The sequence below is a fragment of the Melospiza georgiana genome, chromosome 1 (assembly GCF_028018845.1).
Source record: "Melospiza georgiana isolate bMelGeo1 chromosome 1, bMelGeo1.pri, whole genome shotgun sequence".
Classification (NCBI taxonomy): domain Eukaryota; kingdom Metazoa; phylum Chordata; class Aves; order Passeriformes; family Passerellidae; genus Melospiza; species Melospiza georgiana.
In genome coordinates, this window is record NC_080430.1 from 129,888,022 (window position 1) to 129,902,958 (window position 14,937).

General features: G+C 34.5%; 1 protein-coding gene across 50 annotated transcripts in view; it reads right to left on the reverse strand.

The window, feature by feature from the left end:
• The window catches only part of RIMS2 (regulating synaptic membrane exocytosis 2), a 443,516-nt gene that overhangs the window by 128,610 nt on the left and 299,969 nt on the right, over positions 1-14,937 (reverse strand). For 43 of the 50 annotated variants that reach the window (XM_058037275.1, XM_058037251.1, XM_058037219.1 and 40 more), the window contains 2 exons: positions 3,095-3,274; positions 1,872-1,981 (listed from right to left, as the gene is read on the reverse strand). In XM_058037275.1, the coding sequence (XP_057893258.1) occupies positions 1,872-1,981; positions 3,095-3,274 (290 nt within the window). Of the gene's footprint in view, positions 1-1,023; positions 1,057-1,871; positions 1,982-3,094; positions 3,275-14,937 lie in introns of all 50 variants that reach the window. The other 7 variants (XM_058037300.1, XM_058037235.1, XM_058037470.1 and 4 more) reach the window with 2 other exon arrangements.

Here is a 14,937-nt window from a genome sequence, read left to right on the forward strand (position 1 = left end):
ATAATAAATAAGATTTTTGCCCTCTCTAATCAAACACAGCAAAAGGACAGCACTTCAAAATTGCTGCTCTGAGGAGCTTACAGTCTAAATAGATATACTAAGCAAAGAGTAGGGAAGAGTGGTAAAACATAAAAGCATATACAGCAATGACAGCAAACATCATGTGATTAGATGTGATTACTTCCTGGAATATCTAGACTCTATTTTATATAAGCAATTCACAACACATAAGGTGACAAAGAAATTAATATAAGAAGAGTGATGATCCGAGAAAACAAGAGTTTTCTTTTCATGAAGTTTTGTTTCCAAAATGGAAATAAATATTGTAAATATCAGAAATACTAAATTAAAAAGTCAGATGAGACAAACACAGTAATACTACATAAAGACCCTCAGTGGTATAACCAAGGACTGCAATTGATATCTTGTGGCTTGCTATTAAGCAAATTAAATTGTTTTAATACTGTAAAGTATAAGGGGATTTTATTTTAAGCAAAAATATTTTAACTTTTTGAAAGACTACTTCAATTGAATATTTTTTTCCCATAATATTTGCAAATTACCTACTAATTCAGCAAATGTATCACACTATAAAATATTTGGAATAAAAACATTCTGATTAAATGAATGGCTAGCATAAAACATTTCAAATGTCCTCCAATGCTTATATAGAAACATGTGCCTGAACATCTGCTAATCCAGGAAATGTGCCTACATAACTACTGAAATGCTTTTCTTTGCCATAGTGTAAAAGCTAGGTTTTTAAAAATGGGTACATGTCCAGGTACTTTTCTCATGACAATCATATTTAGATAGCATTATTTATATTGTCTTTTTTCCATACAGAATCCTGTAGAATTTATGAGCCACAGGTCTAAAAATAAAGACTAAGTCATTATGACAATAATTCTGACTATGTCTGTGCAATCAAGTAACATCAATTGCAGCTGGGTTTGTTTTTCCCTATACAGCCTCTGAAAAAAGGCTTTCATGTGAAAAACAAGCCCTTCTTTATGTACAGACCTTCATAAGACTCTATCTCCTTGTCTCCATTGTCTACGGAAAGTCACAAAAACAAAACAAACAAAACAAAAACAAAAACAAAAAAAAAAAAAAGGAACCAAAGCACAGGGGTTAAAAACAACAGAATTTTTTAAAGACACAATATACATGTTAAGAAGGATCAAAAAAAGGAGTGTATATGTCCATTTAGACTGATTTTGCACAGCACATCTAGTTACTAAAAACAGAAGTGTGGAAATGTATTTGCTGTCAAGAATGCACTTGTATACCTTTGCTTCTAAACATTTCAGAAAATATCTCCATCAAGCAGTGCTTTTAATAGACATTAAAGGTAAGCAAAATTACAGTACCAGTAAAACATGAATCATGAAATATCTGACATTTCTTATTTTAAAGATCATTACCTGTCTTCTTGCTCTTCCTGTTTCAAGATGCAGAGGTTTTATATCAGCATTCTGTAATACACTCCATGTCAGCCCACAAATTATCAACTAGGTTCCTGACTCCCAAAAGAGCCAGAAATTTGTCACTAGCCACATACTCATTTCCTGTGCCTGTTGAGGTCAATGACCAAACATCTACTGACTTCAAAATGAATAGGATCTTGCTAATAGTTCACCTTGTTTTGTGTGCATTATACTGCTAATTATTCATGTCAGCCAAGAGTACCGTAGATGTTAAAACATAATAGAAGAAAACAGTACAAAATGCAATACCATTACCAAATCCCAACTCTGTACACAAAAACTCAAGAGATTTCAAGTGCAATCACAAAAGAAAAATAACGAATACAATCGACCTTCATGAGCAATTTGGCACCGTCATTAGGGAGAAAACCATCCACTTACTTCTCTCCAACGTCCCCTTTGGCGGGAGCTGCGGTAGCTGCCTGCCCCTTCGCCCTACTACTGGAGTACTTGAGGGACTTGTCTGGACAGACCCCGTTCGAGGATGTGACCTATGAGACACATATCAAAACAAACCACAGCCATTAAACGACAAAGTCATTCTTAAATATCCTCAAGAACTGATAACGTAACTAAGTAGATTTTACATCACTTGGGACCCTTGCAGTCCCAGAGGGAAACTATTATCTCTATTCAGAAAAAGACCTGATTAAAAAGAGAAATCTCTCCATTAAAAGGAAGCCAAATTGAGGCTGAGGATGCTTCCATAAGATGCTTTTTCATAGAGTCAAGCCAGAAAATATGTTGTGTGCATATTCACGTGCATATGGATATAATAGCCACATACACATAAATTTATTCACAAGTCAAATTCAATTATCTTTACTCAGCTTGTATTTTTAAAAATTACCATTGATTTGCAGTGAGATTACATTAATTTTTCTAAACAGAGTAATGAACTGAGAAAAGACAATGATATTTGACTTAATTTTCACTGGGGATTTGATGACACTAACTCTAACTTTCAGAAAACAAAAGAATGTATTCTGCAGTTCTAAAATACAGAGAGGCTTTCCTGAACACGATCTAGACCAGAATGTCCTCATCTTTTTATTGTATTATGTTTGTTTAAGCTAAGACTAATGTATAGAAATCCTCAAAATATCAATAAGGGGTACTCAAACAGGAACAGTACAGACTATGGCACAGTAAAATGTAGTCAGAGAAAATGGTGGTTAAAATGATAAATAATAGACAAAGTTAGTACAGTGCAACTAAAGAAACTTTTTTTTTTTAAAAAAAATAGTTTCATTTGATGTTATGATGTTCCATAAGCAATGTCTGATGAACACAAATAATTTCTCATTCTGTAAGAGAAGAATATGATAGTTATGAGGTGCTTTATGTGGAAACCATCCAGGATTCCTGACAAATGAGAAATCATAAACAAACGTAGTTAAATATTGTCAGCAAGCAATTTGCAATGGTAGTCACACCATTATATCCAGAGTAGAATATAAATAGTGTGTTCACACTGAAAGGGTTAGTATCTATTGCTGCTAGTGATCGGCTAAGGATGAGGCGATACCAATCAGCTACTGGGAAAATAAAATGGTGATCTGGTGGGGCAGAAGGGTTTAGTCCGATTGATTTGTCTGTTTCACCTCGGTAAGGCAGGTGAAGGAGGGGCAGATCTTCCAGTCATTAATGAAGGCATCGACCTGATGAGGTTTGAGTCAGGACGCTCTGTGGATCGGGAGCGGGAGTTGGTCCGCTCTAGCACAGGACGTTGCTCTGTTGATCTGGATCTTTGATATGGCTGTCTATCTGCTGCTTCACAATTCCTGTAACGTTAGTCAAAAAGCAGCTCAGTTGAACTTTAGCTTTTCTATTAGTTATAAAATATGCTGCATGATACTGGTTTGGAGCAAATCATTTTATTACATACATTTTTAGGGGGAATAAATTTTCTGAGATAACTTCTTGATAACGTATAGTTTGTTTACATGTATGATTTGACTTGCTCCACACTCTTGATAAATGGGCTGAAATGTTTCCAATGTCTCAGTAATGACTATCCATGCAATAGTCTGTTTCCTGACAATTTCTGGATTAAAATATTGTTATTTTGTGTATTAATGTATCAACCTGTGAATAAAAGAATAGCTGACATAATATTGTCTCAATAAAGCTAAGAACTCATTAATAGTGCAGTTTAATTGTGCATTTCTTTCTCATATGAATAGGTTTTTACATATTTCTTAGAGATTGCATTCTCTCTAGAGGTAGCACTCTTGTTTGTAGGAAAGTCCACAATCTGGATGTTATAATTACCATGTAGCACTGTTAACTATTATTAGATTTGGGGATGTCTGTTATATATAGGCTAGTCAATAAGTGATAGATTCATGTGTGGTGCTGAGACTGTAACCAGGTGAAAATCTACATCATTAGTACTTACAGAGGTTCCAACAACTAGAAAAAAAATTGGTTTGTAATTCAAAAATTCTTTTAACCCTCAGCCTATGGAGCTGTACCAAAACAGCAGTGGAAAGAGTTATAGTTAGAGATGTAATGGGAAGAAATTAGACTGAGTTAAAGAGATTTTTTTGATCAAGCAGTGATATCTTCTACTATCTTAGGCTATTAATTAGACCATTACTTTCAGTAATTAATCAAGCCCCACCTTTTTTCCCAATGTAAATGGTCTGTTTTCAAGGAGTGATATTTGTTAGCAATATCCTGAAATCCATTAAATCAAGGCAATTTAAAAAGTAAAATCCATAGCCTAATGGAGCTATTTATTAAAACCACACACTTCCCAGCTCTCCTTGAGTAACTGAACAGATACAGAATACAAATGGGGAATGTGTACCCTTCAGGACTTTTCCTTGAGCGAAGTCATGCATTTTACAATGAAGTCAGTTAATACAATGAGTGGCTTGATGGTGATTAAGTGTAACAAGAAGTCAAATTTTAATTAGTATCAAAAAGAAGAGAGACATACCACAGCCTTAATATGAAGACTTTCGTGTTAGTAACAGCATTTTATTTCTAAAAGCATTGAAAAAGAGTATAGTGGCTGACTTTGCTGAATATGTTTATAAAACATTCATTAAAAACAGTCTTTTCAGGCCTTCCATGAGGTCATAATTGCTCTCCTAGAGCATACAAAGGGCTTGCCACAGACAGATTCAGAATAATACCATACATCATGAACCTACATCTATAAGCTCCTAACAAGCAAACACACCACAGTGACACATAAATGGTAATTATAAGCTGAGGCACTAAAGATTGTAGGAAAAGTACAATGAGCCTGGCACAAAACCACAACAAAATTACCTCACTTCTTCTTCTATCAGTTCTGTTTCTGAATAGGAAGCTTCATCAGCAAAAACATCCACTGTCTCGCTTCTTTTACATTGTTGATAGACAGAGAAACACAACCTTAGCTTTGATAGAAATGCTGTTTAGTTTAAGTAACAGTTTAAGTGAAGTTTCAGTGTTATGGAAGGTGACAAAAATGTCACCCATCTTCATGATGCCAAGAAATGACCATAGAATACATTCTTTGACTATGGGAATAAATTCCAAGAAAAAATATTCCTAAATTCAACAAAATTATAAATAATTATATCCAGGTCTTGAAAAACCCACCCTTATCATGTTTATCCACATATTTAAGAATATTAATGAGCCTACTGAGATTTATTTGGGTCTGTCAGCATTTCTCCTTTCAGTGAGCAGAGGACTGCTGGAACACCCAGCAGCAGGGACTGGACCTCATTCTCTTTAGCTCTACAGGTATAAAAAGTATTTTTTAGGATATTAGGGGTCTGACCTATTGCCTGATTAGAAGGAAGCAGGCATTCCTACCATTGGGATCAATACTAATGTCTTAGTGGGCAGGTTTTGTGCTCTGCAGAATATCATTGAGCAACTGCAGCTAAACAGACAAGGCCTCAAAAATGTCACTCAGTAGCTAAATATGTCACTCAGTACTGCTTGCCACAATCTCCAGTGGGCATTTCCTTCAAGTGCAAAAACAACTGGGAGTTCCCCGAAGTGAAGGAGAGGGTGGATTTTGGCAGTAACCCTTTGAAGCTGAGGCAATGCTGTTTTGTAGACTGAGGGATTTGAAGGCTGAGTCCTGAAGCCAAACTGATTGTCACCCTCAGGTTCCAGGCTACAGGCTGCAATCCTCCCAATAACCGCCACGGCAAACGGAGGGCTGTGTCAAGGGGACAGCCTTCACCTTGAAAGCTTCACTTTGCGGTTTTGCGTCATACGCATATAAAGAGCAATTCAAAAAATAGTTTTACTCTCTTCTCACTTATTCTTTTATCCTTTTAACAGTAAACACATGTACTACATCATCCCAGTCTTCAGCAGCAGTCCCTTTTACAGGAAAACCATCTGATTACCTGCTTGTGCAGGGAAACCCCTTCCTTACCACTGTAAGTCATTACAGTGAAACCCCTTCCTTACCAATTATGCTTGAATACCAAAACCCAGCCATACTTAGGGAGGAAGTTAAATAAAAAATGAAAGTTTCTAAATTTTCAGATATCATTCTTAAAGATTTAGGCTTACGAATTATCTAGATGAAACTTTCTTCTTTTCTCATTAGAGATCATATCATATGAATTACTGATTTTTAAAGAGGGAGATATGGTAGTCTTAGTTAAACTATTCAACATCCATATAATATTTTAATGTACACTAGCACTGTTTACCTTTGCTAAAAGACTTCCATTATGAAAATACAGTTAATGAAACATCAAATAATGACTTCCTCCATCTAATACTACCTATTGTAGCACTCTTCTATTTTTGCTGGGGAAGATTAATATGGTAGATTAATAGGCATGGTAGATTAATATGATAGGCTAATTTCCATGCCAAAGTCTGCAAGACTTGTAAGCATAACAGTCCCTTACTGTGAGGAAAAGGTACAGCAGTGTTTGCTTCTAAACCAAGCAATCCCTATGAGACTGTTTGAGCTCTCTGTAAGTCACTACAGAGAAAGCTCTGTGAGTATTCACAGTTTAACTTCTTGTTCCAAACCCATCAAGTATTAGAAATAGAATGTAATATCATTTAACTACCACTGTAAACTTTAGCTGCTGTAGTACCTAATCAAAGGTGCTCCCAGAATTTGTTTTATATACTGATTTATCTCCATTTATATATATACTTCAAATTTCAAATGTGAACTCTTTTCCCAACGTAGTAAATAACTTTCCGATTTTTGATTTTTCAGATTTGTTACTTTTCTTCACAAATAAAAAAGAATTTTGAACAAATTACTATAGTCATTTATCTAAATTTATGCATAGAGAAAGCTTTATAAAAGATTAAAATTTTCCAACAGTAAGCAATTGTAACAGCTTACATAACAAATAGAATTTTTTTCCCCAAAATTACTGAAAACCATTTGTTCAAAAGCCCATCTTAAATTTTTTTACTCTGTAAAAGTGATGAGATCATGTCAATCACCATTTTAGCATTAGGATTTCTTGTAACAAAAAACTGAAGAAATAAAAATAGAATTGCTGTAGGATTATGGTACACTACAATTCAGCTCCTATTATATCTTTTTCAGCTATAAACACTGCACAGAACAAGAAAAATACAACAACACACTTTCTAAGTATCATAATTTCAAACTCCAGCTAATATACAATGGCAATACCTGTCAGTGTCTGTGGATGGCTGCTGGATTTCAATCCTTGGACATGTTATTCTTCTACTATCTATAGGAACTTTGCTGTTTAGTCACAGACACAAGATCCTCTGTTAGCATAACATAGATAAGCACGTCTAAAAACAAATGATATTTCTAGTACCAAGAAAACTTAAATTTGAGTCATAAATATTGCAGTGGAAAATGGGAAGGAGCAGTACACTGCCCAATCTCTAGAAACTGGTGACAGGATATCTCAGCAAGTAACTAACTCATCTGTACTCATAAAGGAAAACTCATCTATACTCATAAAGGAACTTAATATAAAATCATGTGCTGCTATAGTTTTTAAAAGACAGGAATGTAAAGCTTTTAGTTACTCTGGTTTAAAAAAAAAAGGTAAAGAAAGATATTTTGGTTGCTGTAATATTCTGTAATGTTTTTATATATTATACACACACACACACACATATATATATACGTATATACATACACATATATATAAATATACATATATACATGCATCCATACACTGATATGATCTGGTAACATGCATATCACCCTGTGGTATATAGGATAACTACCACTATATCCCCATGCCAGTGACAGGCATGATTAAACTGCAGCATGGCAGAGTCTGAACTAATCTGCTAACTCAGCTAAGCAGACAAAGCAGGGAACTCTGCCATGATCCCAGGCACGTTGTGCTCCACTCTCCTGGGTTCTGCTGCAGCCACAGAATTGCAGCTGCTCCCAGCTTGCTCAGGTATCTGTACGTGACACTGTGGTCACTTCATGACCATGATAACACATGGCATGGTATAATCATAAAAATGCTTAAGGAAAGCATATATATCTACACCAGTGGAGATTTCCTCTCCAAAATATGTGTCATCATTGATGTTTTTGCTGAGGAATAGCAAAGTCATGCTTCAGAGAGGGAGTTAGAGCAGACAGTGTTATTTCCAACCCAAACTGTTTTATGATTCTTCTGATGCAGTTAGAGCTTTATATTAGCTATTACAATCAAATATATACCACTAAGTAATGTAAATCCTTGGAAGACTGAAATTATATGCATTTCATATCATTTTTATCTGCAAAAAAGTTGTAGAGTTTTTACTGTATTGCTTCTGGTACTTGCAATGTATCTTTTGACTTATATAGCCAGCTGCCTTATATAATATCTTGTATTTTGCCAACTACTTCTAACTTTCAACATCCTTAACACAGACCCTCAGCTGACACATGTAAAAGAATCATCCTGCAGGAATAAGCATCGCTATGTTCATGAGATGACTCACTGAAGATCATGATAAAGCTGATTAGGATTCAAAAGCTGGGAATTCAAAATTCTCGAAGATGAGAGCTGAAATCCTCTCCTCTCCTTCACCCCAGCTCAGTTTTATAACTGAATGTACTGCAGTGATTCTCTCTAGACAATAATCTAAACTTCCATTAAAGTACTGGAAATATTCCAAAATATAACACTTTCAGCTTTATATTATAAACGTATTCCACAGTTTTTCCCATTTCAGAACAAAATTTTTCACCCACTCAACTTGAATATTATACTACAATGTATGAGCAAAACCAGGAACATGCCTGGGTTTTAATTAACATGTCTCATAACTGAAATATAGGGGTACATAAGACAATGCATAGAGGATCTTGAGAGGGAAGCAACGAAAAAGAATTTCCTAGTAGAGCTTGAGTATTCAAATGTAGTTCAGCAGAGCACCTAGACTATAGACTAATCCATTGAAGTAGTTGTAGGCTTAAAACTAAGCATGAAACTTAAATATGCCTTTTAAAAGTGCAGTACTAAATGCAAAATATGAAAAGTACTTGGTTCTTGAGGGATTTTGTGAGATTTTTTTCCTCAGATCTTACATATAACTTTATTTCTATATGGCACACATATATGGTTGCCTTTTTTTCCAGTGACATTTTCAAACACCAATAATATGGCAGATGTTTAAATAGCAAATTACCACAACAAGAGTTGTAAGTATGCAGTTACTGTATATATACATGGCAGCTATGTATTTATCTTCTTAACTTTTGGCAACAGATCCCTCTCTGATATCAAGGGTCTTGCCCTCTCTGATATCCAGGGTTTTGTGCCTTGATGAGACCAGGATTTCAATCAGATCGTTCAAACAGGAGCAGGTATGCAAGATTTTATTATCTTTAGAGTTCTTAAATTATGAATGAACAAAATAGCACTCAGTTTTTGTTAAAGGCATTCTCTAAATCCATTGATTGGTACAGAATCTGATCCATTTCAGCAGTCTTTACTCTATTAAAGTATTTTCTAAGCCTTATGTTTTATTTAAAAGTCATAATGGTTCACAACAAATTATTTTATCATTTTTGTTTTGCACCAAACATTTTAGGAGCTAAATTTAAATGGAGAAAGAGAGTAGTAACTAATAAGTTTCTTTTTCACATTAAAAAACAATTTTTAGATATTCACCTCAGTTATTTACTTATGTTAGTATCTATTCAGCTCAAAAAGTAAGAAAAGAGAAGACAGGACTATTTCATGTGACTATCAAAAGCAAAAGCTTTAGTTACACCATGCACTTTCCAACCTCCTTTAAATGCTGCTCATTTTCAGTTTGCTTATGTAGTTTCCAGGATGAAGTAGTAAGTGTGGCCTTTGCTGTGCACTTAAAAATGAAGAGCCAAGGACCAGTGGCACTGTGGTTCAAAAAGCTAGAGAATATGCATGGTCTCAAGTCTCTGCATCTGCACTAATGTTTAGCCAAAAGACCTTCGCAAATCTCTCCTTTCTAAAGAGGAGAGAAGTGCATATTAGAATATTGATTAATTAATTCTGGTTCTATCAGATTTTTTACATTTCAATTTAACAGTCTCTCATGTTCTCTGCTCACATTCACAAAGGAAGGAAGTAAAAAAAAAAAAAGAAAATTCTTGCAAATGAGGGAGAAGCAGTAAAATCAACGAACTAAAAGCAAGGAAAAATTGTGGGCTTTCTTGATCAGAAGCCAACCACAACTGGGAAGAGCTACAGATTCTAAGGCACACAGCACTTTGCATGGGTTATGCATCAATCACAAAGGAAGATAGGTTAGACAAATAGAACTGGGATTATTTCTAAAAGTAAAAATGTATTAGGTTTCAAAGACACCTTCCCCAACACTGCAGATGTAGGCAGCTATCACTAAAAAGCTGCTTTTCTTTAAAGCAGCCCTGAACACTGAGAACATGTTTTAAAAATAGTTCAAACATAATTAATGTTCTTTTTCTATTTGTAACTGAATAAAACAGTTTAATCTTTGAAAAAAGACTAGAACATAAGTGCCTTAGTTCTGAGCCAAGAAAGAAAGACATCAAGAAAAAGACATTTATTAGGAATAAATTTGGTACAATTATAAAAGAACTCTTATTATAAAGATCCAAAATACATTTTAGTTTTATCTGTAACACTACACTCTTTACTTACCCATATTTTTCAGCTGAACCATTGACTATATCATCTGCCCATGAACTTGCACCATTGTACCACCTTTACAATGCAGTCAAAATAAAAGAAGTGTTATTAAAAAATTATGTATTACTATTAACACTCTAATTCATGTGACATGACCACTTCTCAACAAAATAGGGAGATTTCCAGATGTTTTCAAATAATTTTGTACATTTCATATTTTCTTTCAGGTATGAAGAAAACCAACTTTTTCAAAACCAAACATCAAGAAAATTATAGGGCTTTTTTTCCTTATATAAATTTTATATTTTATCTCTAGTATTTTCAGCAGTTAAGCCATAAACTTCAGTTACATAAAGATTAATTGATCTCTTATCTTTGCTTACATAAATGTCTTCATGTTTTCAATGACCGTTGAACTTTTGGAATAATAAAAAACTAATTATGGTGACAAAATATTAACAAAAAGTAACATAATATACATTAAGAGTTTAAAATATTGCTTTTAACTTCAAATACATGACCTTGTCAGTTGTGATCTTTTTTTTTCCTTATGATAGGTTAGATGGTTTCTCACAGGTATGTAACAAGCAGAAGAAAATTTGCTTCAATGATCAAACAATGAAAACTAATTAAATTTTTTAGTGGTATTGTTCTTCCAAGTACTGAATATGGGTTGCCCAAGCATCTGCAGCAGCACTTCAGCACATCAGTTGAAGAAAACATAAAACACATATAGAAGTATTTTATCTTAAGAAAAAAATCGAGAAAAGAAATAATGTGACAAAAAGTTGCTTTAAGAAATCAGGAGATAAACTGCTGATGTGCCACTACTCCAGTATATTTAAAATAAATAGTAGATAAAAATCATCCACCATTTGGTTAAGGAGTTTCAACTAAATCTCTGGAGTTTTATACTTTCAGGATCTCACTAGGGTAAAGCCAGGGAACTCCTATGTTGTCTGCATTCAATGATTTCCACATGACAGCGAGTGAGAAGACAGGGATTATCAGAAAACATCAAGACACCACTATATCATCAATTTGCTTGTCTGCCTTTTCTCCAAACTCCTCACGCTGCAGAATCTGAGCGTTTGCAGTATGCTTACAAACTTAATAACCCCACATCTCCTGCATATTATGTTGAGGGAAGACCATATGGGGTACAATATATGTGAATGTCAATTAGCTGCCCTTGTTTAGTCTACGTCCAATTGGATGGTATGGGGAGCAGCTTTTTTTTTTTTTCATGGTTAATAGCCAGATCAATGGCTGGATGAAAGTCATTTCAGTTAAATCTACTTGAGTTTTAGATTAGATTTAGACTTAATCCCATATAAATCAGAATAATGCTGGAGTATGACAGGTACATTTTTATTCTCTCCCTGATAATCCATATCCTCAAAACTGAAGCCAGTCTCTCCAGTTAGCCAGTATTTTAAATAAGAGCTTTTGATAAAACTACTTCATTGCAGACACCATAAATAAGGGTTTAAAATTGCAGTGCACTTTATTATTTCTTAAATATGACTGTATTTATTTATAGCAATCAAATAAAAACAAAATTTCTTGTTATTTGTTAGGAAAATATCCTTGCTTTACCTGTTCCCAAAACATAGACAAAAATCAGACATTTAAAGAGGGAGAGGAACATTGATTTGCTCTTTTCTTCAGATTTCCTTCTCTTTTGGCCTAGTTCTTTAAACATGAATGGCTGTTATCAAATAACTATTTCCAGAGACACTCCAAAACTTTTCAGATTGCATGCCAGATTTTAGTGATATTATGCTCATTGTGATACATTTTACACATAACAAAATTTAGGAAGAACAACATTACTTTGGTTCCTAGCACGGTAAACACTCAAAACCAATTTGAAAGCATTTTGGTAGTCCTTTTTTAAGTCAGTGTGGGCAGTACCATGCTAAAAACTGAATACCATCTTAGGGTACTCAGGTTATTGAAAGAATTAAATTGCCCTAGAATCACTTCTAGCGACAGAAAAGGTTAGCCATTAGAATTATGGTGCAGTTAAGCTTAGAAAAAACCTTCAGTTGTACCTAAGCTCCTCTGTACTATTCAGTTTTCCTCCCACATCTAACGAATAAAAAAATTTTCAAGCTAAGAATTATGCTTGAAAAAATCCAAAGTCAAATTAATGGAGGGCTAAAAAGAAAATGAGGTACTTAAAACTATGGAGATTAGTTGTTCTGTATTTAGAGAAATATGGCATAAAGTGCACTGTAAATTTAAATATCATTAGTCTAGGTCAATTAGAATTTTAGACTACGCTTCATAAAAATTTATTACTCAACTCTATCTATTTTTACTATATAAATTAAAATACCTTTCAGGAGTATAGGCTGTGTCATCATAATATGAATTAGGCACTCTTCTCTCCTGCCTAGTCCTCCTGAATGTGGAATAAATAGCACAGATATTTCAGACAATTTAGAGCGTGCTTTTTTCATTATGCATTCCCTTACTGTATTATTAAGATGTGATGAAGATGGAGCTCATTTATCTTCAATTCAGCTATATTCTCTGAACATATATTTTCATATATATATATATATATATATATATATGAAATTTAAAATCCTGCTTTCAAATTCGATTCAGAAATAATTAACAACTTACTGAGAACAATTGATCAATGCACACGTATTTCATGGAAGTAAATGTTACATTGACAGAAAACTGGTACTTGAACAACAGAGAGTGTTCAACAAAAGTAGGATTTTGATGTTAGAAAATGTCTGCTGGGTAAAACAAAATCCAGGAAAGAAAATGGAAGCAAAATCTAATTTCCTTAAGTGAAACAACAGAAATTCTGCCTGAAAGAAACCTCACATCCTACACAAAACATACACAAACCAGCTTTTATGGACCTACAAATGCTAAACTCAAAGGCTAAGCGGAAAAAATAAATTGTACAGTGTGGTGCTCTTGCTGATAAAGCTGAGGTCTTAGGTAGGGAAGTTGAGAAAGAATTTTATACAGTGAGGTTTTCAGCATAATTTTATTTGGAATGAACAGCTAATATTTTTTTTTAACACAAGAAAAAGGTCAAGAATAAGAACCTGGAGAAGATTACTTTGTTTTTGAGATCAATGGTGTGTCAGACAATTTAAAATGTTACTGTCCAGTTATGAATTAGCCCATATAACTCTGCAGGATTCTGAACTGGGGGATATAAATAAGTGTGAGTAAAGCTCAGCACGTCCAGCCATGATGCCTTGTGTACCTGCAGTGTGAGTAGCTGCAGCAGGGTGAATTGATCCCTGCTGGTGCTGCCGTGCTGACTGGAACTCTGAACACTCAAGGGACCTGAGGTGTGGCACAGAGCACCAGGATGCTCTTGGGAGGACCCCAGGTCCTAAGGGCTCTGAAGTCACTGAACATGCACAGGTGCTTGCTGCCTTTCTTAGGCATGTGCTGGAGTAAATAACTTGTCTATGCTGCTGTTCCTTTTGGGAGGGAAAGAAAGAGTTGGACTTCTTCAAAAGGGGGAAGCTATCAGAAAAAAAAAATTATAACCTAAGAATGACCTCAGAAATTAAGGTTTTTGCTAATGTAAATGTGTCCTAGAACCAATGAACTGAAGTCTGTCGTATCAGATAAACAGTGACTGACACAAACTTCAGCAGAGAAAAGACGAAAGAGAATGAAGTAGTCACTCTGTGGGGAAAAAAAAAAGGAAAAAATGCTAGAAGAGACCACAAGAGTTAATGGAGTGGCTGTGAATGGCTACAAGATAAGCAATAAAAGGAGCCATGAATAAAAAAGGCAATTTTGACTAATATATGTTTATATCATTTATTTGCCTGCAGGACACAGACACTGATGGATTCAGAGTGACATGAGATAAAAAATATCTCTGTCCCAGATGAGAGACTCTTTCCTGAATGCTGAACTGTGCAGAGCAATATTTGCTATTTTGGTGAATAGTGGAAACTGGAAAGTTGTTTCATATGCATGATAAAGTGAAAGTAAAAGACAGGAAGAAATGTGGTTGCTTGATATCAACAAGACATTGATTAAGAAGATGGAACAAAGAAGACAGGAAAAACACCTTGGCCTACAAAATAATGTATTTTAGAGTAACCACTGAACTGGGAAAACTGTAAAGATAAAAGAGGAAATACTGTTTAAAAGTAATTGTTCATATAATTACAATGAAATTGTGGAATAGAAAACGACAGTGTTTTTCAATGTCTAAGGAGAAACTGGATAACGATTATGCTATAAATTGTTCTTAAATTGCTATTAGAGTGCAGGAAGACAAAAAAGATGAAAAATCCAGGAACTACAATTGTGGCTTTGAGGTATTGAGAGGAGTTCATATCTGGTAGGATGAC